This window comes from Camellia sinensis, chromosome 3 (genome assembly GCF_055761805.1).
Source record: "Camellia sinensis isolate YWXY chromosome 3, ASM5576180v1, whole genome shotgun sequence".
Classification (NCBI taxonomy): Eukaryota; Viridiplantae; Streptophyta; class Magnoliopsida; order Ericales; family Theaceae; genus Camellia; species Camellia sinensis.
In genome coordinates, this window is record NC_138963.1 from 46,365,704 (window position 1) to 46,391,429 (window position 25,726).

General features: G+C 38.5%; 2 protein-coding genes and 1 long non-coding RNA gene across 3 annotated transcripts; 2 read left to right on the forward strand and 1 right to left on the reverse strand.

Annotated features, from left to right (window-relative positions):
• The first annotated feature begins 709 nt into the window (after nt 1–709).
• LOC145820979 (uncharacterized) lies at nt 710–14,666 on the forward strand. Its single transcript, XR_014363021.1, has 3 exons — nt 710–807; nt 14,458–14,532; nt 14,614–14,666. It is a non-coding gene; the product is annotated as an uncharacterized LOC145820979 (long non-coding RNA).
• Nucleotides 14,667–19,850: 5,184 nt separating this feature from the next.
• Nucleotides 19,851–21,209, forward strand: LOC145821477 (ubiquitin-like-specific protease ESD4). The gene is made up of 6 exons (XM_082917999.1): nt 19,851–19,958; nt 20,076–20,213; nt 20,298–20,407; nt 20,508–20,574; nt 20,682–20,774; nt 21,204–21,209. Exons 1-6 carry the CDS (start codon nt 19,851–19,853, stop codon nt 21,207–21,209), a joined length of 522 nt encoding a protein of 173 aa, XP_082774125.1.
• A 2,502-nt stretch (nt 21,210–23,711) lies between these two features.
• LOC145821478 (protein FAR1-RELATED SEQUENCE 5-like) lies at nt 23,712–25,441 on the reverse strand. Its single transcript, XM_082918000.1, has 2 exons — nt 23,813–25,441; nt 23,712–23,738 (listed from the first exon to the last, which is right to left on the reverse strand). Exons 1-2 carry the CDS (start codon nt 25,439–25,441, stop codon nt 23,712–23,714), a joined length of 1,656 nt encoding a protein of 551 aa, XP_082774126.1.
• Nucleotides 25,442–25,726: the final 285 nt, after the last annotated feature.

A 25,726-nucleotide genomic window follows, 5' to 3' on the forward strand; every position in this document is an offset into this window, starting at 1 on the left:
ATTGATAGGAAACTTTACAAAAATCACCTGGCAGTGCCAGTTGTGCCCAAAACTCCTTGCATTCTTGGGCCAGGGGTGCCAGGTGGTACTTTACATGTGCTGTTATTTAAATACTTTCAATGTTTGCTATCTTGATGAGCTTTTTTATGTTCTTTTGTTGATTGGTAAGAAAACTGTCTTCTATACTACTGGTTTTGTGAGTAAATTTCCAATTGAATAGAATGTAGTTTGCAGTTCAAGGTGTGGATTAAGACCTTAAAATTTTGCTACCACAATAAACTCCTTTCTAGCAAAAGTATGGTGTACAAATCTATTAAATAGAAGGAATGTGAAGTATGAAATGCATTAGATTTTTAATATCTGTTTTCATTATCAAGACTTTAGCAGATTTCCAGCAGATTTCTTATGGTGTTAACTTGAATTTCTTTTGCAGCCTTCATTATTGATATTAACAGATTTCAAATCTATAATATTAACAGGCTGCAAAAAATGTATCTCAATATTATTTCTTTCCAGCAGTTAACTTGAATATTATAGAATTTCTTTCCAGCAGAATTTCTTTTCTTTTTCTTTTCTTTTCTTTTACTTGAATTCAAACATAAAATAAGCTAAACTTCTTCTTGAATTTTTTAACTTCTGCACAGACCAATCTATACATATATGGAAAAGTATTATTAACTTCTTCTTGAATTTTTTTTTCCTCTCTCAGCTTTTGCCTTCATCAGAGCTCCCGTGGATCACTCTGACCACTCTTACCGTTGTTCACTCCGGCTGCGACATCACTTCGGCTGCTCGACATCCTGCTCGGTTAGTTTAGAAAATATTCAATAGACTACTATACTTCTATAATTAGTTCTCTATACTGGTATAAGACAGTATATAATCCTTGAAGGTAAGCTTCTATATAATTCTTGAAGCATATTGATATTAACTACCGCTGTTTGGCTCCCATTTTTTTCTTCGGTTTTTAATTTTAGTAAATTTTATATGCAAACATATATATAGGTTGCTAATATAACAGGTATGGATCCAAATTCATTAAATCTACATTTCAAGCTCCTACTTTATCATCCCAAATAGATAGATAAAAGATGTATATTCTACATTTATATCTGGAGGGATTGTAAGCACTTTGTACAAACTTCATTTCCTTCCACCATCAATCTACTTAGTGACAAGTAACAAAGGGTGTAATAGAGATTACATTTTCCCCTCCCCTTATCAGACTACATTTTCATGTCCTAAATACACTAGAAAATTGGCATTTCAAAAAAAACAAAATCAGTTCTCAATTCAATTTCCAATAAAACTGCAGAAAATTGGGTATCTTATATGATTTCACAATTCTTATTTTTCTTTTCAATCATCTTCGTAACAACAAACAAATCATTTTTGTATTGTAAAACAAAATGGTAAATGAAGGACCAACCTCAAAATGAATCAACCAATTGTTAATTCCTGCTCCAAACCCCTCATCAAGATGGTAAGCCGGGGGAGACCCATCCAAATAAACTGCACAATATCAGAATCCCAAACACATTATAGTCAAGATTGTAAAAAAAATTTAAATTGGCTTATTATGAAGAAGATTTTAACCTGCTCCTTTTGCAACAGCATTCTGAACATAAGTTATGCCAACATAGAAGCCTTCTGTTTTGAGCAATATTAGTACACAAACTAGCATTTGCAACCATTGTCCTAATCTCCCATTGGCCATTATGCACCTCTGTTAAACATACCATACCATTGAAATTCTAAGAATTATATGGAAATAACAGAGAAACCCAAAAAAAAAAATAATAATAATAATAATTAATTTAATTAAATTACAAGGAATATATTGGGAAATTTGATAGAGAATAAATTGTTTTATTGATAGAGAATAAAACCCAGATGAGTATTATAGCGATCCCAGGTTTACCCTTGTTGTATAGTGATCCGGACATGTGTCCGTGGATGTTGGTAGTTGTTTATTATCTTGTTTACATCCTTTCTTACTTTGTATTTGAGTTATAGGATGTGTTGGGCGGGTTGGTTACAGGTTGGTTGAGTTTAGAAACCAAAACTAGTTGCCCAGATTTTTGGCCTGTCCGCTCGAGCGGAGGTGTTGGCGCTCGAGCGGGGAATTCATCCATCCAGTATCTTGTTGTGCAGTGTTGTGAGCTCGAGCGTAGGGTTGGGAGCTCGAGCGGAGGCCTGGTTCTGCAAAAGTGCTGGGCGAGTGCATTTTGCGCTCGAGCGGGAGGTTGGCCGCTCGAGCGGAAGTCTGTGAGTGGCCGCTCGAGCGGGGTGTTTTACGCTCGAGCGGAGACCTGGGTTAAAGTCCCGAAATTGTGACTTTTCAAATCACTTTTTCACTCTCTCTTCTCTCTCTTACTTTTCCAAAATCACCATTGTTGAGCCTCTCACTCTAGACTCTACCTTCTCTCTAGGTTTTGATCTAGTAGGAGTGATTTACTCACCTTTGGCCTTTACAAAAAAGTTGTTGATCGTCGAGGGCTTCATTTTAATCTGAAAATCTCGGGTTTTGGAGCACGTTGGGTTTTGTCGTCTTCTCCTTTGGGACTCCGAATTTGAGGTAGGGATAACCTACTCCTCTCTATGGGTTTTGTCTTTAAATTTTGGTATTTTGAGATGTTGGGCTTGGTTTGGTAATCTTGTAAAGGTTTGGGGCTTTTGTGTAATTTTACAAAAGTTGGGGTTTTATTCATAATAAACCTAGATGCATGTTTGGCATAGAAAAATGGAATGATTGTTGAATCATTGATGAAAATGGGACCTAAGGGTTGAAATGGTAATTATGGAAAATGGCCTAATTACATTGTTTAATTAATTGGGATAATTAATTGGTGAGAAATGAGGAAATGAAATGTTGATTGAATATCCATTTGTGCATTTATTTTCTGTTTTAGAAATAACTGCTTTGGGCTATCGGTGGAGGATAGTCGAGATTGTTGTAGACAATGCATGATGATTAGGTAAACGGAAACTAATCAATGGAATGTGTCATGGAACTTGACGATTGATAGAATACATTAATTGTATGTATTGTGTGATTGTATATAGAACCAATGTGTTTATATACGTTTTGTGTAGAGGAGGAGATAGGGGATGTACTCCGCGGTTTAGGGGAAGATAGGGGATGTACCTCTAAACCGGATAGGTATTGGGAGGAGATAGGGGATGAACTCCGTAGACAGAGCTCATATGCTTGTCTAGAGAAGTGAAGATAGAGCTCATATGCTTATCTTTGGGAAGTGTGGATACAGCTTGTATGCTTATCTGTGGATATTGTTGATATACATATCTGTTGTAGAGTGTGGATACAGCTTGTATGCTTATCTGTGGATATTGTTGATATACATATCTGTTGAGAATGTGGATATAGCTTTTATGCTTATCTGAATGTGAGATATAGTTTTTATACATATCTGTGGAAATGATGATAGAGCTAGCATGCTTATCTGTTGAAAAAGGGGAAATGAAAAGTAATTGGGACTTGTAAGTCGTTGACATAAATATGTAATTTATGTGATTGTATCAGTGTTGACCAACTATCAATTGCTGATGTTTTAGTCATTGTCCATGGTTGGTTTAGTGTATTTCTACTGGGCTGTGGCTCACCCTATATGGGAATATCATTTTCAGGTACAGGAAGCATGCCACCTCCAAGGACATAGCTGGGAGGCTTGTGGCGGGCATAGTTTTGTCGTTTTACTTTGATGTATTACATGTAATTTCAAGCCAAGGGCTTAATGTGTAAACGAGTTAGAACTCTTTGTTGTAACCAAGTGTTAACTTGGAAAGCTGTAAGCCCGTAGGGCATTTTGTTATGAGGTTAAACATGTAATACTTATGTCTTAGAATTCTGATGAATGAAAGGAATGCAGTTAGTTTAAATGTAAATTCATGTCTTATCTGATGGGTTTATTGTTATTATTTTGAGGGCGTTACAACTTGGTATCAGAGCGTACCGGGTTCGAATACTTTGGGTACGTGGGAAGTGATTAGTATCACAATGGGTTTGTCTCGCTTGGTAGAGACTTAGATGTGGTATCATATGTTATGTGCTTAAGTGATAACATGCTTATGTGACTATGTGGGTATGGGATTTAATTTCTAGGATGTTGATTGGATCCTTGAGTTTCTGGGAGTCTTGTTGGAAAGGCACTTGATCAATGCTGTTTCTAACCGGAACTCTAGTAACGTCTCGGGACTATCATTATCCGGAAATGAAATTCGTAAGTGCTTATGTGTTTATGTGCTGATGTGGAGTGAATCACAGTTGTCCATGCATTAGGACGTGAGTGTTTAGTTTCGGCACATTTATGAATGTGCTAACGTTCTGTGTTGCCTTTATTAGGATGTCAGGACGAGGAAGAGGTGCTAGGCGTGGTAGACCTGCGAGGCAGGAAGTACCGTTACAGGGTGAGATTCCGGCAGTGCAGGAGGGAGTTGGGCAGGCCAATGTGGCCGAGCCAGTAGGTCAGCAGGCTATGGGTGCCTTGGCCAGAGAGATAGCAGGAGCTTTAGGTATTCTTAGAGCTGGGAATCAGGCAGCTGAGACAGGGCCTTCCTTCTTGAAGAGGGAGTTCTTTCGGTGTAATCCGGACGAGTTTATCGGGGATCCTAAAGAGCCGCTTAAGGCAGATGAATGGCTCGAACAGACAACGAAGACGTTTGAGATGCTTGGCATTGAGGACGGAGCACTGAAAGTGACCTTGGCATCTTTCCAACTGAAGGGAGATGCGGGTCAATGGTGGAAATACGAGAAAGCTCGTGTTGGTGGTACTTGGGAGGCGTTTGTGAATGCTTTTCAGGAGAGGTTTTTATCAGCAGCAGCTAGGGAGAAGCTGAGGGATCAGTTTAGCCGGCTTAATCAGCAGGGCTTGTCAGTGGCCGAGTTTGAGGCTACTTTTACCAGTCTGTCTAGGTTTGCACCTGAACTGGTGGCGTCTGAGGAACGCCGTTGCTATGAGTTTGAGCGGAAATTGAGGCGGGGCCTTAAGTTGAGAATTGGTGGGTCTTATATTCGAGAATATAGACACCTAGTGGACGCTGCAGCTCATATGGAGCTTATGATGCAGGAGGAGGATGAGGGTCAGAGAGGCTCCAAGAGGAGCCAGGATAGTCAGAGTGATGGTAGGAGGCAGAGGGGTTATAACCCTCAGCAGTCTCAGGGTGCAGTCTCTAGATCGACCTTTCCAGTGCCGAGTGTAGGCTCGGGGAGAGGTGGTCAGGGGGATTTCACTTGTTACAAGTGTGGCCAGATGGGTCACAAGGTTTCTGTTTGCCCGCAGAAGGGTGGGGGTCAGAAAGCTGCTTCTTCTTCAGCTAGACCGCAGAGTCAGAGTTTGGGCAGGGGGCAGCTCTTGACTTGTTATCAGTGTGGACAACCTGGGCACATGAGGAGGTTTTGCCCACAGTTGAGTGCCACTTCGGGAGCGTCTGGTTCTAGGCAGACGCAGGGTTTTCAGCCAGCTCAGTCTGTGCAGGCCTCGAGGGCCAATCCGGGAGCTTCGTCATCCCAGTCTGTGCAGCAGTCTTTTGCTCCGAGAGGTGAGCAGGTAGACCAGGGGCCTACGGGGCGCGTGTATGCTGTTACCGCGCAGGACTTAGTACCGGCTCCATCAGTAGTGAGAGGTACTTTTCTGTTTTGCAACTCAGTTGCTAATGTGTTGATAGACACGGGTGCATCTCATTCTTTTGTATCTGCTGCATTTGCATCTGTTTTGGAATTGGAGTTAGCACAGTTAGCATCTCCTATTTGTGTGGTATCGCCTTTGGGTGGTGAGTTGATTCTGAAACAGGGTGTTAGAGGATGTGATATAGAGGTCGCCGACTATAGGCTTCCTTTTCCGTTTGTTGTCATGCCCATGAAGGGTTTTGATGTTATTTTGGGTATGGACTGGTTATCGTCATACCGGGCTGTTATTGATTGCTACCGCCAGAGGGTTACATTATGTACCTTGAGCGGGGAGTGGTTCCATTTCTTGGGAGACCGGGTTGGTAGTGTTTTGCCACCTGGGTATGATTCGCGAGGGCGAAGTGAGCTTAGTGGTCTACTTGCTAGCTTTGAGAGTAGTAAGTGTGATGAGACACTGATTGTGTTGCCGAGGGTGGTTTGTGAGTATTCGGATGTTTTTCCCGAAGATCTTGTTAGTTTGCCACCTCACCGAGAGATAGAGTTCTCTATTGATTTAGTGCCTGGTACGGCGCCGATTTCTATGGCACCTTACCGTTTTGCTCCAGCAGAGTTGGTTGAGTTGAAAGTTCAGCTCCAGGAATTGCTCGATAAGGGCTTTGTTCGCCCTAGTGTTTCACCGTGGGGAGCACCGGCACTCTTTGTTAAAAAGAAAGATGGTGCCTTAAGATTGTGTATTGACTACAGGAAGTTGAATCGGGCTACGGTTAAGAATAAGTATCCTATGCCCCGTATAGATGATTTGTTTGACCAGTTGAAGGGTTCCCGTTGTTTCTCTAAGATAGACTTGAGATCGGGTTACCATCAGTTGAGGGTCAGGGAGGAAGATATTCCTAAGACGGCATTCCGTACGCGGTATGGCCATTATGAGTTTTTGGTGATGCCATTCGGACTTACCAATGCACCGGCAGTCTTTATGGACTTGATGAACCGGATTTTCCGGGAGTTCTTAGATCGATTTGTGGTTGTCTTTGTGGACGACATCCTTATCTATTCGTCTTCTGAGGAGGAGCACGAGGCACACTTGAGAGTGGTGCTTGAGTTACTTAGAGCCCATAGGCTGTATGCCAAGTTTGGGAAGTGTGAGTTCTGGCTGGGAGAAGTCAAATTCTTAGGCCACGTGGTATCCGGGGAAGGGGTGTCTGTTGATACATCCAAGGTTGAGGCAGTGCAAGATTGGGCACAGCCTAAGAGTGTGTTTGAGATCCGCAGTTTTCTGGGATTAGCTGGGTATTACCGTCGGTTTGTGAAAGATTTCTCCAGGTTAGCGTCACCGTTGACTAGACTGACTCGGAAGGGAGTCAAGTTTGTGTGGAGTGAGACTTGTGAAAAGTCGTTCCAAGAGTTGAAAATTAGATTGACCACCGCTCCGGTGTTGATTATTCCGGAGAGAGGGTTGGGTTATGCGGTTTATTGTGATGCCTCACGAGAGGGTTTGGGTTGTGTGTTGATGCAAGAGGGGAAAGTGGTAGCTTATGGCTCACGTCAGTTGAAAATACACGAGAAGAATTACCCCACACACGACCTAGAGTTAGCAGCTGTGATCTTTGCCTTGAAAATTTGGAGACACTACCTTTATGGTGAGAAGTTCGAGGTGTTCTCGGACCACAAGAGTTTGAAGTATCTGTTTACCCAGAGAGACTTGAATTTGAGGCAGAGGAGATGGATGGAGTTCATCGAAGACTATGATTTTGAGTTACATTATCACCCGGGAAAGGCCAATGTTGTGGCCGATGCCCTTAGTAGGAAGACCATTAGTGATGTTGCTAGTATAGCCATCCGGGAATGGGTGATGTTGGGAGCACTTGGCGAGTTTGATTTGCTACTGGGCGAATCTGTTGAGGCTGCGGCCTTGTTTTCTGTTGTTGCGCAGCCTACACTTGTGACTAGAGTGTTAGAGGCACAGAGAGCTGACCTTGAGGTAGCATCCCTCTGAGAGAAGATCTCTAGTGGGAAAGTTGAGAAGGGTTTGACGGTGTATCCCGACCTGAGTGTGAGATACCGAGACCGTTTGTTTGTATCGGAGTCTTGCCGAGAGGAAGTACTCCGAGAGTTTCATCATTCGCGCCTTGCGGTGCATCCGGGAGGTACTAAGATGTATCAGGATTTGGGTCGCCAATTTTGGTGGCGGAGTATGAAGAGAGATGTGGCTGTTTTCGTGTCGAAGTGCCTTACTTGCCAGCAAGTGAAGGCCGAGCATCAGAGGCCAGCGGGTTTGTTGCAACCCTTGCCTATTGCCGAGTGGAAGTGGGAGCATGTCACTATGGACTTCGTTGTAGGTCTTCCGAAGACTCAGCGGGGTAGTGATGCTATTTGGGTGGTTGTAGACCGGTTGACTAAGTCGGCGCACTTTATTCCTATGCGCGTGAGAGATTCGGTAGATCATCTTGCCGATTTGTATATTCGGGACGTAGTGAGATTGCACGGGGTCCCAGTGACGATCGTCTCAGATAGAGATCCTCGTTTTACTGCTAGGTTGTGGCAGAGTTTGCAGAGTGCCTTGGGCACTAAGTTGACTTTTAGTACGGCTTATCATCCTCAGACTGACGGACAGTCCGAACGTACTATTCAGATCCTCGAGGATATGCTTCGGGGTTGTGTCCTGGACTTCAGTGGGACGTGGGAGAGGCACTTGCCATTGGTAGAGTTTGCCTACAACAACAGTTTTCAGTCTAGCATCGGTATGGCACCGTTTGAGGCCTTGTATGGCCGACCGTGTAGGTCTCCAGTTTGTTGGGCCGAGGTGGGTGATGCACCTTTGTTGGGTCCGGAGTTGGTTAGGGAGACGACAGAGAAAGTTGAGCTTATCCGTAAGAGGCTTGTTACAGCCCAGAGTCGACAAAAGAGTTATGCCGACCGTAGGAGGAGGCCTTTGGCGTTTGAGGTAGGTGATCATGTCTTTCTGAAGATATCACCTAGGCGAGGTCTGATGAGGTTTGGGAAGAGTGGGAAGTTATCCCCTCGGTTTATTGGTCCTTTTGAGATCCTTGAGAGGATTGGTGAGGTTGCTTATCGATTAGCCTTACCGCCGCAGTTGTCCGGAGTGCATGACGTGTTTCATGTGAGTATGCTTCGGAAGTATGAGCCAGATCCATCACATGTGTTGGATTGGACTGATTTAGAGGTAGATGAGGATGCCTCGTATGAGGAGAGACCGGTTCGGGTCTTGGATAGGCGGGATCAGGTCCTGCGTGGTAAGACCATTCCTTTGGTGAAAGTCTTGTGGAAACATCACGGAGTGGAGGAAGCCACTTGGGAACGTGAGCTGGAAGTCCGTGAGAAATATCCGGACTTGTTTGTTGATATGTAACCTTGTGTTTAAATTTTGAACTATTGTAGAACTTAAGAGCTTTGATATATGTCTTAAGTTGTGAAACATTGAAAATGTTTTGGTTATTGGAAATATGTTTTGGGAACTTGCCTCATATGGAAGTTGAATGTAACACTATATATGTTGAATATATTGTTGAAATTGGAAAGGTAATGCGTAATGTTGATGCATGTTGGAAGTACATATGTTGTTTACATATTGTGAAATGTCTCTTGTTAAAGGGATGGGATGACCGGTAATGGGTCGAATTGTTGAATGTTAAAATGTAACATTGTTTAAAATGGAGGAAAACTTGTTTTTGAAAACTTGTGTTTAATTTCGGGGACGAAATTCTTTAAGGGGGGGAGGTTATAGCGATCCCAGGTTTACCCTTGTTGTATAGTGATCCGGACATGTGTCCGTGGATGTTGGTAGTTGTTTATTATCTTGTTTACATCCTTTCTTACTTTGTATTTGAGTTATAGGATGTGTTGGGCGGGTTGGTTACAGGTTGGTTGAGTTTAGAAACCAAAACTAGTTGCCCAGATTTTTGGCCTGTCCGCTCGAGCGGAGGTGTTGGCGCTCGAGCGGGGAATTCATCCATCCAGTATCTTGTTGTGCAGTGTTGTGAGCTCGAGCGTAGGGTTGGGAGCTCGAGCGGAGGCCTGGTTCTGCAAAAGTGCTGGGCGAGTGCATTTTGCGCTCGAGCGGGAGGTTGGCCGCTCGAGCGGAAGTCTGTGAGTGGCCGCTCGAGCGGGGTGTTTTACGCTCGAGCGGAGACCTGGGTTAAAGTCCCGAAATTGTGACTTTTCAAATCACTTTTTCACTCTCTCTTCTCTCTCTTACTTTTCCAAAATCACCATTGTTGAGCCTCTCACTCTAGACTCTACCTTCTCTCTAGGTTTTGATCTAGTAGGAGTGATTTACTCACCTTTGGCCTTTACAAAAAAGTTGTTGATCGTCGAGGGCTTCATTTTAATCTGAAAATCTCGGGTTTTGGAGCACGTTGGGTTTTGTCGTCTTCTCCTTTGGGACTCCGAATTTGAGGTAGGGATAACCTACTCCTCTCTATGGGTTTTGTCTTTAAATTTTGGTATTTTGAGATGTTGGGCTTGGTTTGGTAATCTTGTAAAGGTTTGGGGCTTTTGTGTAATTTTACAAAAGTTGGGGTTTTATTCATAATAAACCTAGATGCATGTTTGGCATAGAAAAATGGAATGATTGTTGAATCATTGATGAAAATGGGACCTAAGGGTTGAAATGGTAATTATGGAAAATGGCCTAATTACATTGTTTAATTAATTGGGATAATTAATTGGTGAGAAATGAGGAAATGAAATGTTGATTGAATATCCATTTGTGCATTTATTTTCTGTTTTAGAAATAACTGCTTTGGGCTATCGGTGGAGGATAGTCGAGATTGTTGTAGACAATGCATGATGATTAGGTAAACGGAAACTAATCAATGGAATGTGTCATGGAACTTGACGATTGATAGAATACATTAATTGTATGTATTGTGTGATTGTATATAGAACCAATGTGTTTATATACGTTTTGTGTAGAGGAGGAGATAGGGGATGTACTCCGCGGTTTAGGGGAAGATAGGGGATGTACCTCTAAACCGGATAGGTATTGGGAGGAGATAGGGGATGAACTCCGTAGACAGAGCTCATATGCTTGTCTAGAGAAGTGAAGATAGAGCTCATATGCTTATCTTTGGGAAGTGTGGATACAGCTTGTATGCTTATCTGTGGATATTGTTGATATACATATCTGTTGTAGAGTGTGGATACAGCTTGTATGCTTATCTGTGGATATTGTTGATATACATATCTGTTGAGAATGTGGATATAGCTTTTATGCTTATCTGAATGTGAGATATAGTTTTTATACATATCTGTGGAAATGATGATAGAGCTAGCATGCTTATCTGTTGAAAAAGGGGAAATGAAAAGTAATTGGGACTTGTAAGTCGTTGACATAAATATGTAATTTATGTGATTGTATCAGTGTTGACCAACTATCAATTGCTGATGTTTTAGTCATTGTCCATGGTTGGTTTAGTGTATTTCTACTGGGCTGTGGCTCACCCCATATGGGAATATCATTTTCAGGTACAGGAAGCATGCCACCTCCAAGGACATAGCTGGGAGGCTTGTGGCGGGCATAGTTTTGTCGTTTTACTTTGATGTATTACATGTAATTTCAAGCCAAGGGCTTAATGTGTAAACGAGTTAGAACTCTTTGTTGTAACCAAGTGTTAACTTGGAAAGCTGTAAGCCCGTAGGGCATTTTGTTATGAGGTTAAACATGTAATACTTATGTCTTAGAATTCTGATGAATGAAAGGAATGCGGTTAGTTTAAATGTAAATTCATGTCTTATCTGATGGGTTTATTGTTATTATTTTGAGGGCGTTACAAGTATTTCGATATAAACAAGCTTTGAAAACCCAAACCCAGTATTGATAAAACAATAGTCTTCTACAGAAATAAGAAGTGGGCTTGAATTGAATTGATACACTAGTGTCAGTATATATATATATATATATGAATTGTGTGGTGTGTTTGGTTTGGTTTTATTCTTTTTATTAACCAAAAGAGAAGAGAAGAGCCAACCGACAAGAATTGGCTCCAAACCCCGTAAAAAAACAGAGGCACCAAAAAGTGAAACCCAAAAAAAAGCTGTTGCGATGCGAGAAAGAGAATTTGCAGCACAGAGAATCTTATCGGTTTACGTGCTCCTCTTTCTAGACTCTGCAATTAATGAATTACAGGTGGATAATAGTGATTACTGTTTTTTCAGGGGTTAAACTTTCAATTTCACTAGACGTTGTAATTTTTTTATCAATAACAATCATTAAATGGAGGTATCTCATCACATCATGGGTGATGCTATGGTACATTTAGATGTACCATACATTTAGTTATGAACTTACATGATTTTATATCATAACCAATACCATATTAGTCATAACTACTATCATATGATCAAGCCCAACCATGTTTGGAAACCCCCTATGAGAGATTGTTCTAAGACGTAAGAAATCCCTAGTCAACCCATCATTGCCACCTCCACCACCGCCGCCTTCATTACTTCCCCTCATTGCCATCCCTTTGGCATTACATGGTCTAATTTATTTTTTTTATCACCCAAGTAGAGAGAGAGAGAGAGAGAGAGAGACAGCTTAATCCTCCAAGGTGATCATAAGGAACGAAAGAGCAACAAAAAGCACAACAAAAGATAATGACCTTCGATAAACCCCTCCCACTTCCAACTTAGTTACTCCCACTCTTCCTAGCAGGATTAGCAACCATCCTTGGCTTCTTTTTCTTCTTCTTCTTCTTCTTTCTTTTTTTTTTTTTTTTTTTTTTTTTTTTTTTTTTTTTTTTTTTTTTTTTAAGGTAAGTAATAATGATAAACACAAGCAAATTAATAAAGAAAATATAAAAAAATAAAAAATCATCTGGATTGAAATAGAGTGACGATAGGATTACCTCCAACATTCATGTCAAATAACACATCTGACCGCATATCGAACTAGCAAATACACACATCTTGATTTTCCATTAAATAATTAAAAAAATATCAAAATTACTTGATTCGAGAAAAACCTATTTTCATTCAAAACCCTCAAACTTCAAAGACACTAAATTATTAATTTACTTCTTATTTTTCTTTTTCTTTTCTCCCCCCCTTCTTTGTTGTTTAAGGCTTTTTCTACAAAAGCATGAAGATACATGAAACAGAAAAATGCCTTTAAAAAATTATTGTTCTTCTATTTTTGGGGTCTTTGATTTATTGATTCATTCCAAACTAGAGTTTATATGGGTTTATGTGTGGTATGTATGGTCATGCTACTACACCCCTTTTGAGATGTGTACCATATGCAAATTATAACATTTGGCCTAATTTCCAAAGGATTTACACTCTAACATGTATCCTAATTAATACGCTATATACTTATTAGAGTTCTATAAACCCTCATGTGTAATTGTAATTATTTTACATCTTTTCATCACTAATGATGCCCTTTCATATATGCTATTTTCCCACCACCTCATTAACTCTTTTACAAATAACAACTTCATTTTGGAATTTTTAAAGTTTTGACATGTTGGTTTATGTCTTTTAATTTTTTCCCCTCTCCCTTAGTTTTGTGTTTTGGTTGAAATGCTTCATTCCTTATTTTTGGCAGGTAAAAGGAGAGGCCAATACCTCTTACATCTGTGCTTATATTTCGATCGACGGAGTACACTACAGCTATTGACTTTTGGTTTGCTGGTTGTGTTGTTGCTGAACTACTTCTTCGGCAGGTACATATTTTTTCCTACAAGGTCCTCTATGCTTCAATATATTTAAATTATATGGTATGCGTGATGACCAAATTAAAAAGCAAAATATTTATGATATAACTTGTACAGTCACACCCTCATTCATCACAGTTTTTGTATTAAAAAAAAAAAACTAAGACTAAAAGTATAAGGTCAAAGTTAAAAATTGTGACCTTTAACCAATTTTGTAGTAGTGCTCATATATTAGTATTATTTATTATGAATCTAAAGTATCAATGACAGAATAAATATAAATAATAAAATCAAATAATAAGCATAGCATTAATACAAGAGAACCTCTATTCACAACCCAAGATTCAATTGTGAGTGGCAGTGGGTATAGCAGTATGCAAGGGTCCTTAGTGCATCAAATCTTTAGTTAGTGTATGTATATTACTGAATACAACTGTATCAAATCATTCTCCCATTTTCTAATTTCTTGTATTTTGTATTCTAAAAAACAAATTTCTTTCCTAAACATTTATAATTTTCAAGTGCTTTATGTGGTTCAAGCCATCCCCAAACCCATGCAGAGAATAAAAAAAAAATTAGCAAGATAAAATATGGGAAAGTGAACCACAACATAGTTAAAACCAAAGCAAGTAAAACCAGTTAATAAAGATATTCAAGCTTCTGACTGTACACCTAAAGTGAGACTTGAAGGAGCAAAGGAGCTATACATAACCATGACATCGTTTTTTATTTTTTTCTACAATAGTCCCAAAAATAAAATAAAAAACAATGTCGTTTTTATTATCAATTCATATGGTGCCAAAATATTTGGCTCCTTTTTGCGACAAAAAAATTTCCTTACCAAATTACAAATTTTGTCCAAAAAAATTAACTTCTTTAATCTATTTTTTATGGTAATGTGACCTAAGCTACTGGGGTATCATTTTTTGTTTATGATTAGAATTTTTTTTAGTGTCTTTCCTTTTTACATTGGAAACATAGTCTTTGTTAACTACATTATTATAAAACAAATCCATTCATGTGTGCATGTCGTGCATTTGATGAATGTACTATAACCTTTAAGATTTTTGTTTGTTTGTTTTTTTTCCTAATCAAAGATATTATGAGTTTATTTTTCTTGTCTTTCTTTACAAGGAATTCTGATTGAAGCCTAATGGATAAGCCGACTGATCCTCCAAAGCGCCCGATCACTCCATTCATTTTCTTTTGGTATTTCGTTAATATCTATTTGTATGTAGTTATATATTTTCCATTATATGAATTCTTATATTCATTTTCATATGTTTATAGCCAAGAACAATCAATGGAGTTAAAAAAAACCCAAATGAAAGTAGACGTGAAGGTAAGTGCAACGTATTCTTGTTGTTTGTAGTATTCCTTTTGTACTTGTAAGCTTGTATGTAATTGTTCGTATGATTTTATGCATGTAATGTAGGATATTGGGGACAAATGGAATCAACTTCCTGAAGAAGAAAAAAATAAGTATATACAAATGGGAAAGCTGCAATCTGAACAATATGCCCAATTAAAAACTGTGGTCCAATAAAAGCCTCCAAAAGTAAAAATTCAAACCCGAATTGAGCTTACATCAATTTGTAAGATTATTAGAAGGTTGGACAAAGCACAACAACAAGCAGTGAGTGATATGGGGTTTCATGGCATCCTAAGCCTTAGGTGCACGCACATAGATCATGACTTGTGTCATTGGTTAGTTCAGAACTTTGATCCTTCAACTCATTCATTGAATGTCCACGGTCTTCGAATGCTTCTCACCATAGAAGATGTTCATGAGTTGATGGGATTACCTTCCAATGGTCTACCTGTGAAGTTAACAGAGTCCGTAGATGAAATTACAAACCTATGTGATGAACTTGCGATGAAGAATAAATTTGTTCCGTTCACATCTTTGAAATCTTATCTGCTTGAAACAAAAGATGCTGGAACTGAATTTAAAAGGAAATTTGTCTTATACATCATTGGAGCCCTCTTGTGCCCCACCACAAAGGCATGCGTACACCAATCATTCATTAAAATGGTTAAAAATGTTGAGTCCATCAGTCAATTCAATTGGGCAAAGCACACCCTTGATTTTCTTGTCGACCGCATTGCTATTGCCAAGGTCAAAGAGCGGTCTACTATGTGCGGCTGTTTGCTTCTTCTAATGGTACTTCCCCTTGATGTGTAATTATTTCATCTATTATTTTTTATTGTATATTGTCTAACACACATTAAAATGACTTCTTTTTTTTATTTTTTTTCCCATGTAGTTATTTTACTTGGAACAATTTGCTCGCAAAAGGGAGTTGGTGGCTACTTCCAACTCCATTCCTCTCTTATCCTATTGGGGCAATTCAGAAATTAAGCAGGGTTTGAATCAAATTAAAGCTTTGGGAGGATATTTAAATGTTGAGGTAAATATTTACAACACATGACTTTTATAATTATAGCTCAATTTACATTACACCTGTGACATTAACAAGTTATTGTATATCTGTGAATAGGTGGCTTTGCCTAACATTGGTGAAAAGTCCAATGCAGTAACTCTTAGCCAGGGAAGAATTGACAAGAATGATGACTCCCGATTGGCTAAAGTTGAGAAACAAGTCATTGAAATTCATGCCCTTTTGGTCCAAGGCCACAAGGACACAAGGCAAGATGAGGATGAGAAACGTCTAACCAAAGTGGAGAATCAAGTTGAAAAAATTCTTGAGTTGTTAGAAAAACACATGCCAGTTGATGGAGAACAAGTTAAAACACCACCAAGCAAACTACTTGCGGAGCAGCGACTGGTCAAAATGGAGAACCAAGTTGGTCAAATTCTTGAGTTGTTAGAACGACGCATTCCAGTTGATGGTGGACATGTTAAAACACCACCAAGAAAACTACATGAGGAGCATCGAATTGACAATGAAATGGTTGGTCTCAATGATAGTGGTATCGAAAAGGTTGCAACCAATTCCCCGAAGTTTGTAGATAAGGATGAGATAAGGAATATGAATGACAAAAAACCAATGGAAACTTTGCATTTGAGAAAAACAAAACCAATCCTCACACCACCAAATGCAAAGGCAGTTGCAAAGAAACGAGCCAAATTGGTTGGTGGGAAAGCATTAAATAATGAACAACTTTCTATTCCACAAAAGGGGCGATTGCACGCAAAAAAGAGCGATACAAAGGCAGTCGAAATGAATGCTATAACAATGTCATCATCATGTAGTGTTGTTCGTGGTCCTCAGACTCGAGGGACCCAGAATTGCAAAGCCAGTCAGTGGTTGCGTACACCTTTTGTGAAATTTGATGTAAAGAAGAAAAGACCACAGTTGAAGCCATCATCAACTGACAACAACGTTGACAATAATATTCATGACAATCTCGATGAAGTAAACTAAATGATTGTGTCTCAAAACATATTTGATATATGTGTAACAAATAGTGTTTGTTTCTTACTTTTCTTTTACTTGTATCAGCTATTTGATAATTTACTTGATCAACTTGGGGGTAATGTTGTTCCTGAAATCCCAAAGGTTTGGAACTAACTATTATAGTATCTTTTGTATATGTGGTTATTTTGCGCTAACATACACTAACCATCTTCATGAACATACACTAACCAAGCTTGATTTGTTTTATGCACTATTCTTCTCAATACCTTTACAAGTCATTCGTGCCTTTGCCAGACCCATTAAATGACTATGACAGTCTCGTTCTACGATATGCATTTGATGAATCTCTTTCAGAAGGATACAATTTGACTACCTTTAACTTGTTATGTATGAAGTACTATACCTTCTAACTCACGTAGTTATCCATGTGCTAGGGAATGTCTTGTACGGATGAAACTGCACTACGTGGAAGCACAATCTGCCACGCGGAAGGAATTGTGGTCCTTGAAACCATATCAGTGGATATCCTCGTGTGTAAGACTTTTCTCCTTCTCTTATTTTATTTGCTACCATTCCATCATCCAAGTTACTTTACTTTGCCTATTCATAAATTTCATATATTTTGCACTGCAGATTATAAATCTCATTGTTGTGAAATTGACAAATAAACAAAGGAAAAAGTTTCCAAATAAGGATCACAAGTATAGCGATCCCGGTTATCCCTTTACTGTTCTGTCATTTTCCGGACGCGGTTCCGTGGAGTTGGTAGTTGTACCTATCATGTTGTCAACCTTTAAACTCTTTTGTTTGAGTTTTAGAATGTGTTGGGCTCGGTTGTTTCAGGTTGTTAGAGCTTTAGCTCCCATTGTTGTTGCCCAGTTTTTGAATGGTCCGCTCGAGCGGGTCTTCTTGCGCTCGAGCGGGGTTTTCACAGTTTCAGTATTTCGTGCTTCTACAAAACTTCTGCAGATGTGCTTTCTGCGCTCGAGCTGGTTTCTTGTGCTCGAGCGAGATTGGTAGCGCTCGAGCGGGTAGTGCCTTTTTGGTGTAAGTTCTGGGAGGGGGAAATCTACGCTCGAGCGGACTGGTTTTCACGCTCGAGCGGATGTGCTTTATTCTTGTGTCTTGGCGCTCGAGCGGGACTTTTTGCGCTCGAGCGGACCTAGTTTTTGTTCTTGACGCTCGAGCGTTGTGTTCTCCGCTCGAGCGGGAGAGTCGTATATCAGTTGACAGCTAGGCTATTTTAAATCACTTTTTACATCCACACTCTCTCTCTTACTTTTCTAAAACCCGTTTTTGAGAGCTCCTCTCTCTAGAATCTCCCTTCTCTCTAGGGTTTGATCTAGCTAGGGTGTTCTCCTTACCTTTGGTCTTTTTAAAAGTTGGGTTGATCGTTGAGGGCTATCATTTGATCCGAAAATATTGAGCTTTGGAGCACGTTGAGTTTCTTCGTCTTCTCCGTTGAGAGCCATCTTTTGAGGTAGGGATATCCTACTCCTCTTTATGGATTTTGTCTTTAAATTTTAGCATTTTGATACGTTGGGTGTTGTTGGGTAGATTTGAGAAAGTTTGGGCCTTTTGTGTAATTATACAAAAAAATTGGGGTTTCGTTTGGAATAAACCTATGTGCAAGTTGGATGATGGATTGTGGATGAAAGTGGAACTTTAGAGTTGTTTTCTTAATTAAGGTAATTTGCCCTAATTCTTTAATTTAATTAATGTATATAATTGATTAAAGGAAATAAGGAACTGAATTGGAAATGTTGAAATTGGGAATGTATGGGACTAAAGGGTGTAGTTAAATCATTTATTGCTCACCTAATTGGAAATAATTGCTTTGGGCTACCGGTGGAGGGTAGTATTGATTGTTGTAGACAATGTATGATGATTAGGTAAACTAAAACTAATCAATTGGATGTATCATAGAGCATGACGGTTGATAGAACGCATTAACTTTATGTGTTGGTTGATTGTGCATTTGGCCAATGTGTTTATATGCATTGTGTGTGGACAGTTGATAGAATATATTAACTATATGTATCGATTGATTGTGCATGTGATTCTGTGTTTATATGCATTACTTGTGTATGGGAGGAGATGGGGGATGTACTCCACGGTTTAGGAGAAGATGGAGGATGTACCTCTAAACCAGTTAATGGTTAATGGTTAAGGGAAGATGGGGGATGGACCCAGGGATGCAGCTCATATGCTCTCCCATTGAAGTGTTGATACAGCTCACATGCTTGTCATTGAAGTGTTGATACAGCTCATATGCTTATCTGTTGTAGTATTGATGTAGCTCATATGCTTATCTGTTGTAGTAGTGATATAGCTCATATGGTTATCTATTGAAAAGTTTGTTTGATTTGATATAGCACTAACATGTATATCATCATCGTTTGTGAAGTATGGAAGTAGCTTATGTGTTATTGATACAACACCAAAATGTGTATCCACCTTGAATTTCGAAAATGTTCTAGAGATGAACTATAATCTCATCAAATGTTTTGGCCAGAGTACCGAGCCTTGTTTTCAAACTCAAAGTTGAATAAGAATCGGAAAGTGAATTGTAACATAGACTTGACCGTCATGGAATTGTAATAAGATGTAAATGGATGTGTAAGTATCGACCATCCATCAGTTGCTAATCTTTTAGGCATTGTTTATAGTTGGTTTAGTATATCTCTGCTGGGCTGTGGCTCACCCTATATGGGGACATCATTTTCAGGTACAGGTAGCATGCCACCTCTAAGGACATAGCTTGGGAGGCTAGAGGCGGACATACTTTGGCTGTCTTATTTTCCTTGATTGTATTACATATAGTTTCAAGCCAAGAGCTTAAGGTGTAATTGAGTTAGCACTCTCTTTTGTAACCAAGTGTTAACTTGGAAAGCTGTAAGCCCGTAGGGCATTTGCTTTTGTGTTGTAAATATGTAACATTGTTGTAATAAAATACCCTGATGAATAGATGAATGTGGACCTTTATGTATCAATGCATGTCCCTATATGGATGGGTTTAATGTTATTATTTTGAGGGTGTGACAACAAGGTTTGGTACTTTCCGACCCATGTATCGGTAAGTATTAGCCATACCTAAAGACTTTTTTTATTTAGGCACAAGTTATTTATATGTTAAAATTGAATATGCAGCAAAAGATTTTGTGTCAACCTTCTGATGACACAATGAAAGATATAGTAGAAGATTATTTTGGAATTTACAGATACACCGGCCCCCTTCATGCTTGTGAGGAGGTAACATGATAAAATACTACTATTACCCAATTTCCAAATTTACCATGCACAATAACATTTGATCCATGTTATGTATTTATTTATTTTTTGCATGTACATTTGATGTTATATTTTTAGATTTACATGCCCTTCAACCATAGGGAAAACCACTGGTTGTGCTTGAATGTAAACATGGAAAAATGGGTTGCCTATCTATTCGACTCCAGCAGATGTATTGACACCGATGAGGATCGAAAAAATCAAGCTACATTATTGGTAATAGAATAACCATTATGATACCCCACTTGTATCCACTTTTTTGTTTCTTGATCTATGTACCTTACTACCTACCACCAACAGGTACAATCATTGCATAAGCTGCTTCAATATGCGCATGGAGAAGATTACGTTCAAGATGTTAGTTCGTTTGCATTTCAATGGTTGGAAGACATGCCACGCCAAGACAACAAGTAATACACTACATTATCGTTCTTGATTTTTAAATAAGCATTAATGTTATAATCTCTAAGTTTGTTGACTCTATTGTTACAACTACATTCATTCCTATAGCTATGATTGTGGTCTTTTCGTCATCAAATATATGCAAGGGAAACCTTTGCCTTCGGGTGTAATCAAGGTACTTACATTTATACCCAACTGTCCAGTTATCAGTATCTTATGTTTTATGAAGACTAATTTTATAATGTGTGATGTTTTTACGTACTCACTACTTTTGGCATGTAGTTTGACTATTTGCATAGGGCTCGCTTGTTACTTGATCTTGTGATATACAAGCATAATTCAGCTCCTATTGTTGGTGATATCGCGCAATATAAAGTTGGTGATGCTCTATTCTTTTTTATTTTTCATAAGTTCGTACAATCAATGACGTTATCGCATTTCTTAAACTCATGAACTTTGAGTTTATAACTCAACCTTTGTTATAAAATTATATTCTCGAGTGTGCTACCTTGTGCAGAACTCAGAGCTAGGGGTGAATTGAAATGGAAGTAGAGGCTATACGACTTTTGTGATCCTGAAAGAAGGAAAGATAGTGGATAAGGTTGTGGGAGCGAACAAAGACGACTTTGATTTTAATTGATGTATTTAAAATTTGAACATGAATTGTTTCTATTCTTGGGTATGCAATGCATTGTTTTTTTTTTTTTTTTTTTTAATTTGAACATGAATTTTGCTTTCAAGCTTTAGTTTATTTATTAATTTAATATACATCAATTATTAGTTCTTAATAATTGTTTATGACAGGTATAAATATCTATCGCTATATTTAAATGTCAAGCTTAGCACAATTAAAAAGAAAAGAAAAGGCTATGGCAGCGTTTTTTAAACGTCCCTATATCCCAGCCCCAACGGTTGGATTTTTAAAATGTATAAATATCTATGACGGCGTTTCAAAAGCGTCACTAAATATCATAGTGACGTCATAGTACCGTTAGGGTAGGACATTGGGCGGCGTTTATTTTTCATGATTTCAAAAATAAAACTAATCATTTTTACTATTATGCAAAAACAGTTTTGAAAAATTCAAATAACAACATTAAAGTTTCTTATAAAAAGTATACTTCAAAAAAAAAAAAAAAATGTGGTCCGTTTTTGTTTTTTCTATTTTCGAGAATACAAAACATTAAAATAAAACAATACCAAAGTGTTTTAGCTTGTGTCTATTCATTTTTCTCTAGGAACCATGCAAGAAAAATAATGTTTTGAAAAATTCCTATGCATTCTTCCTTGAAACCCAACTAGGTTGCAAACGAACCGAATCAAAATTTTCAATGTTTAAGCTCGTTTATTAAGAATTAGTCGAACTCGAGCTTGAGCAAGTTTTAGTCGAGCTTCAAAAATCGAACTCAAGCTCAGCTCGTTAAATATTTGTTGAACTCGAGCTCGCTCAATTACATAAACGAGCCAAGTTCAAACTCGAACTTAAAAATGAATTAAATTTAAATTAATTTACTTATTAAAATTAAAAAAATACAAAATTATTATTAAAATATATAATAATACTTATATTAATAATAAATTTCAATTCGTTAGCAACCCTAAACCCAGCCCAACCAAACCCCAGTAAGAAATTTTTGCTTCTCATTTTTTTTTTAAATTAACTTTTTTCTTTCCTTAACAAATTCAAGAACCAAAAAACGATCGAATAATGACCTTCAATTTTCTATATGCACTTGCTGTTGTGCATTTGCTTCGAAAATGAGCAAAAACACTAAACAAAATGGCTTTATAGCCTTTGCTAGTGCAACTGTGGTCTAAAATATATATTAAAACCTTACACATATATGCATCTTAAAGAATTGATCCATCAACGATATTAAAACCACACACATATATACATCTTGAAGTGTCTTTTGATGAACCTGGACGGAAGATCAACAATATTGAAAAGCAAGTTACTATTGCAAGGCAGTGTAGGATTTCTTACAACCTCGTTTGGTGAATGATAATTCCTTACAAATTCTTTCTTCAAGGAAAAAAAGAAGTGTGCATACAAAATATGAACTTCCATACAGCAAAACAAATATCCATCAACCATCATTTAAGAGTATTTATACAAAATACTAACAGATTTAAGTCCTCAAAAAAAAAAATTTAAAAAAAATCTTAGTTTAGCTTCCAATATCACCCGCTCGATCATATCAACTATTACCCACAGCAACACCTGCAGAAACAAATTATATTGTCGTTAAGGTTTGTTCACTTGAAATCTATGATTCAAATCATAACAAATTGAATTTTGATATATTGGTCATTACACACTCTTTTGTCATTTTCTGTTCGTAAATTATTTATTTCCATAATCAAGTTGTAAACATCATAATCAGTTATGACATCTAAATGTTCTAGCTAAAATCTATCTTGGCATATCAAGAAATTAGAATTAAGCAGCCACACATAAAATTTGCAAAGCAAATGTAAACAAAATGAACATAATTTGAACTGAAAAAATGCCATAAAAGTAATCACCTAGAGACGTATCCGCATCAGTGAACGCTGAATTTTGGACAACTTGTGCATCACAACTACGCAAGTCATTAACATCCTTGCTCAACTGCACTGGAGACGTATCCACATTAGTGACAAAAAGTCGTCTCTTCACAGGGTGGATCTTACATGGCCTCATATTATTCCTGGGATGCTTCGGTGTAAAAGGGGTGGGAGTACCAATTGGATCATAATCATCGTATTCCTCAAACAAATTGCTACCCACTTGTCCCGTTTTATGATCGTTTTGGGGGCAAGTTCTCCTCGTGTGGCCGACGACCCTACATTGTCAAGTAAATCACCAATCATTAAAGAGAACAAAAATGCCAAGACTACCTCACAATAAAAAAATTAAGACACAAAGCACAATATAATGTATACCTGCAACATTGGCATCGCCTTGGCTTTCGAGGTTTAGCCATGTAGGATCCCGCAGTATTCCCCTTCGTGTTCACTACTTTCGGATCCCCAACCCCAAATGGCGGTAGTGAACTTTTTCCTTCATCAACATTAGTTCCCTTGGCCATGCAAAGCTGCTTCATCCGACATGTCATAGTGAAAAATGCATTCCTAGCCTCTTCAAATCCTTCAGATGTTTGTGAGGCATAGTAACACATTTCAGTAAAAAAGGAGCAAAGAACCCCAAAGCGTGTCTCCTGTGTGAGAGTGCTAGAGAATTGGGCTTGGCAATGTTGTTCACCAACCTTTCTTGCTTGCTTTGTCCAATGATGCATCACACAACCTGGGGGAATTTTAGTCATGTGTTCACATTTCATCACAGAAATCATATGGCTGCAAGGAAGTCCAAAGAACTCAAACTTTTTGCAACTACATTTCATTATGCTAGTTGCGGGATGGTATGACACTTCCCATGTGGAACCAAATTCAGTGTACTTTGAAAATTTGTATATGCGATGATCGAACTCCTCTTTCCTTCCATCAAAAATCAACAATGCTTCCTCAATTATTTCATTACGGAACATTAAGAACAAACGTCTGGTAAAGATGGTTGCTGCATGTTTCTCTAGAGGCTGAAGTGCTGTGGTAAGACAAGGATCACTGTTGTCAGTTTTTGCCTCGGCATCCGCTTCTTTGTTCCGTAACCGATAAAGGGCCATGTCAAAACATCTAACAAATTCGAATAGTTTCAGTTTTCGTTTGAGGCACTCATTGAAAAAAGCATGCATACCCTCACAACGCTGACTGCTCTTCATTCCAGCAAAAAAATGACCACACAAATATGACTGAGCCCACATGCCTTTGTTGTTGTAGGTGTCTGATACCCACTTGTTATTTTGAAGGCCATATTTTCTAACCATCTTACTCCAAGCTTCCTCAAATGCAACCTCATTCGCATCAAGATCCATGAGATGCTTGAAATGTCCCTCGAATCCATCAACTCGAACATTTCGCTTGGCATTTCTGTGCATATGCCAATTACATAGACGATGCTTGGCACTCGGGAAGACTTTTTGTATTGCCTCACGCATGGCCATATCCCTATCTGTCAACACTGACACCGGTCTTTTGTTATCCATGGCCTCTAACAACTTCTGCAAAACCCATGTGTATGTTGCAATTGTCTCATCAACAAGCAAGCTGCATGCAAATATGGTGGTTTCAAAATGGTTATTGACCCCGGTGAAAATAACAAAAGGTTTGTTATATGCATTCATTTTATAAGTTGTATCGAAGACCAACACGTCACCAAATGCAGCATAGTCTAGGCGAGACCTTGAATCTGCCCAAAACAATTTGTCAAGCCGATTCTCTTGATCCTTGTCATACTTGTAAAAGAAGTAAGGGTCAGCATCAGCTTTTGCACATAAGTAAGCCAAAGCACACTCCGCATCACCATCCTTCATTTCTACTTTGCGCTCGGCTTGAATATAATTGTGCAAATCCTTGTGAATAAAGCCCACGTTCGCGAAAGACCCAGATTGTTGCACCAACAAATCCATTATCTGGCTTGTCTTGACACCAACATCGTGCAAAGACTTTACTTGAGCTTTGTCGGGGATCTTTACAAACCTATGCGACCGGAGAAATGGCACACATGGTGATGTTGCCAATGGATGGTTATGTTCCATGTTAAAGTGAGTGACAATGTATTTGCCTACATCCAGATTGTACCTTATGCGGAAATGAGCATCACAACCAACTCTAGTCAATGCCCTGGCAGCTCTTTTTCGATCAATACGGGCCAAGTGTTGCTTTGCTCTTTGGCCTTGCCTTGAGCATACCCATTTTCTACTAAGAACCTTTGTTGCCTGCATTGTTCGCGTGTCTTTCCTAATGCTAAATCCCACAACTTTAGCATATTGATTATAGAAATCATTGGCATCCTCTTCTGAATTGAATTGCATTTCAAGAACATCATTCTTGGTTAAACTTTGAAAAGGGTCATTTGCATGGGAACCTAATTCTTCTTTATTCCCACAAACTTCGTCATCTTCAAGCTTGCGCTCAAATTTGGTACATCCAAAAGGATCCATGATAACTACATCAAAAACAATATGAAAAGAATAACATTATCTTATAAAATGAATGAAAATTCCTAAAATCACATAAGAGAATTTTGTAAAAGAGCAAATAACAGATAGCAAATAACTAATCAAACTTATAACTTTATAGCAAAGAATTAATAAAACAAATAAAAATAAAATGAATTTTATTTCGACTATATATAATGTTAGTAATTAGAATTCACAGATTTTTTTTGACTTATCCTCCTTGTACAAGTTAAGATCTATTCTTCAATATCACGGAACGTCTTTTTT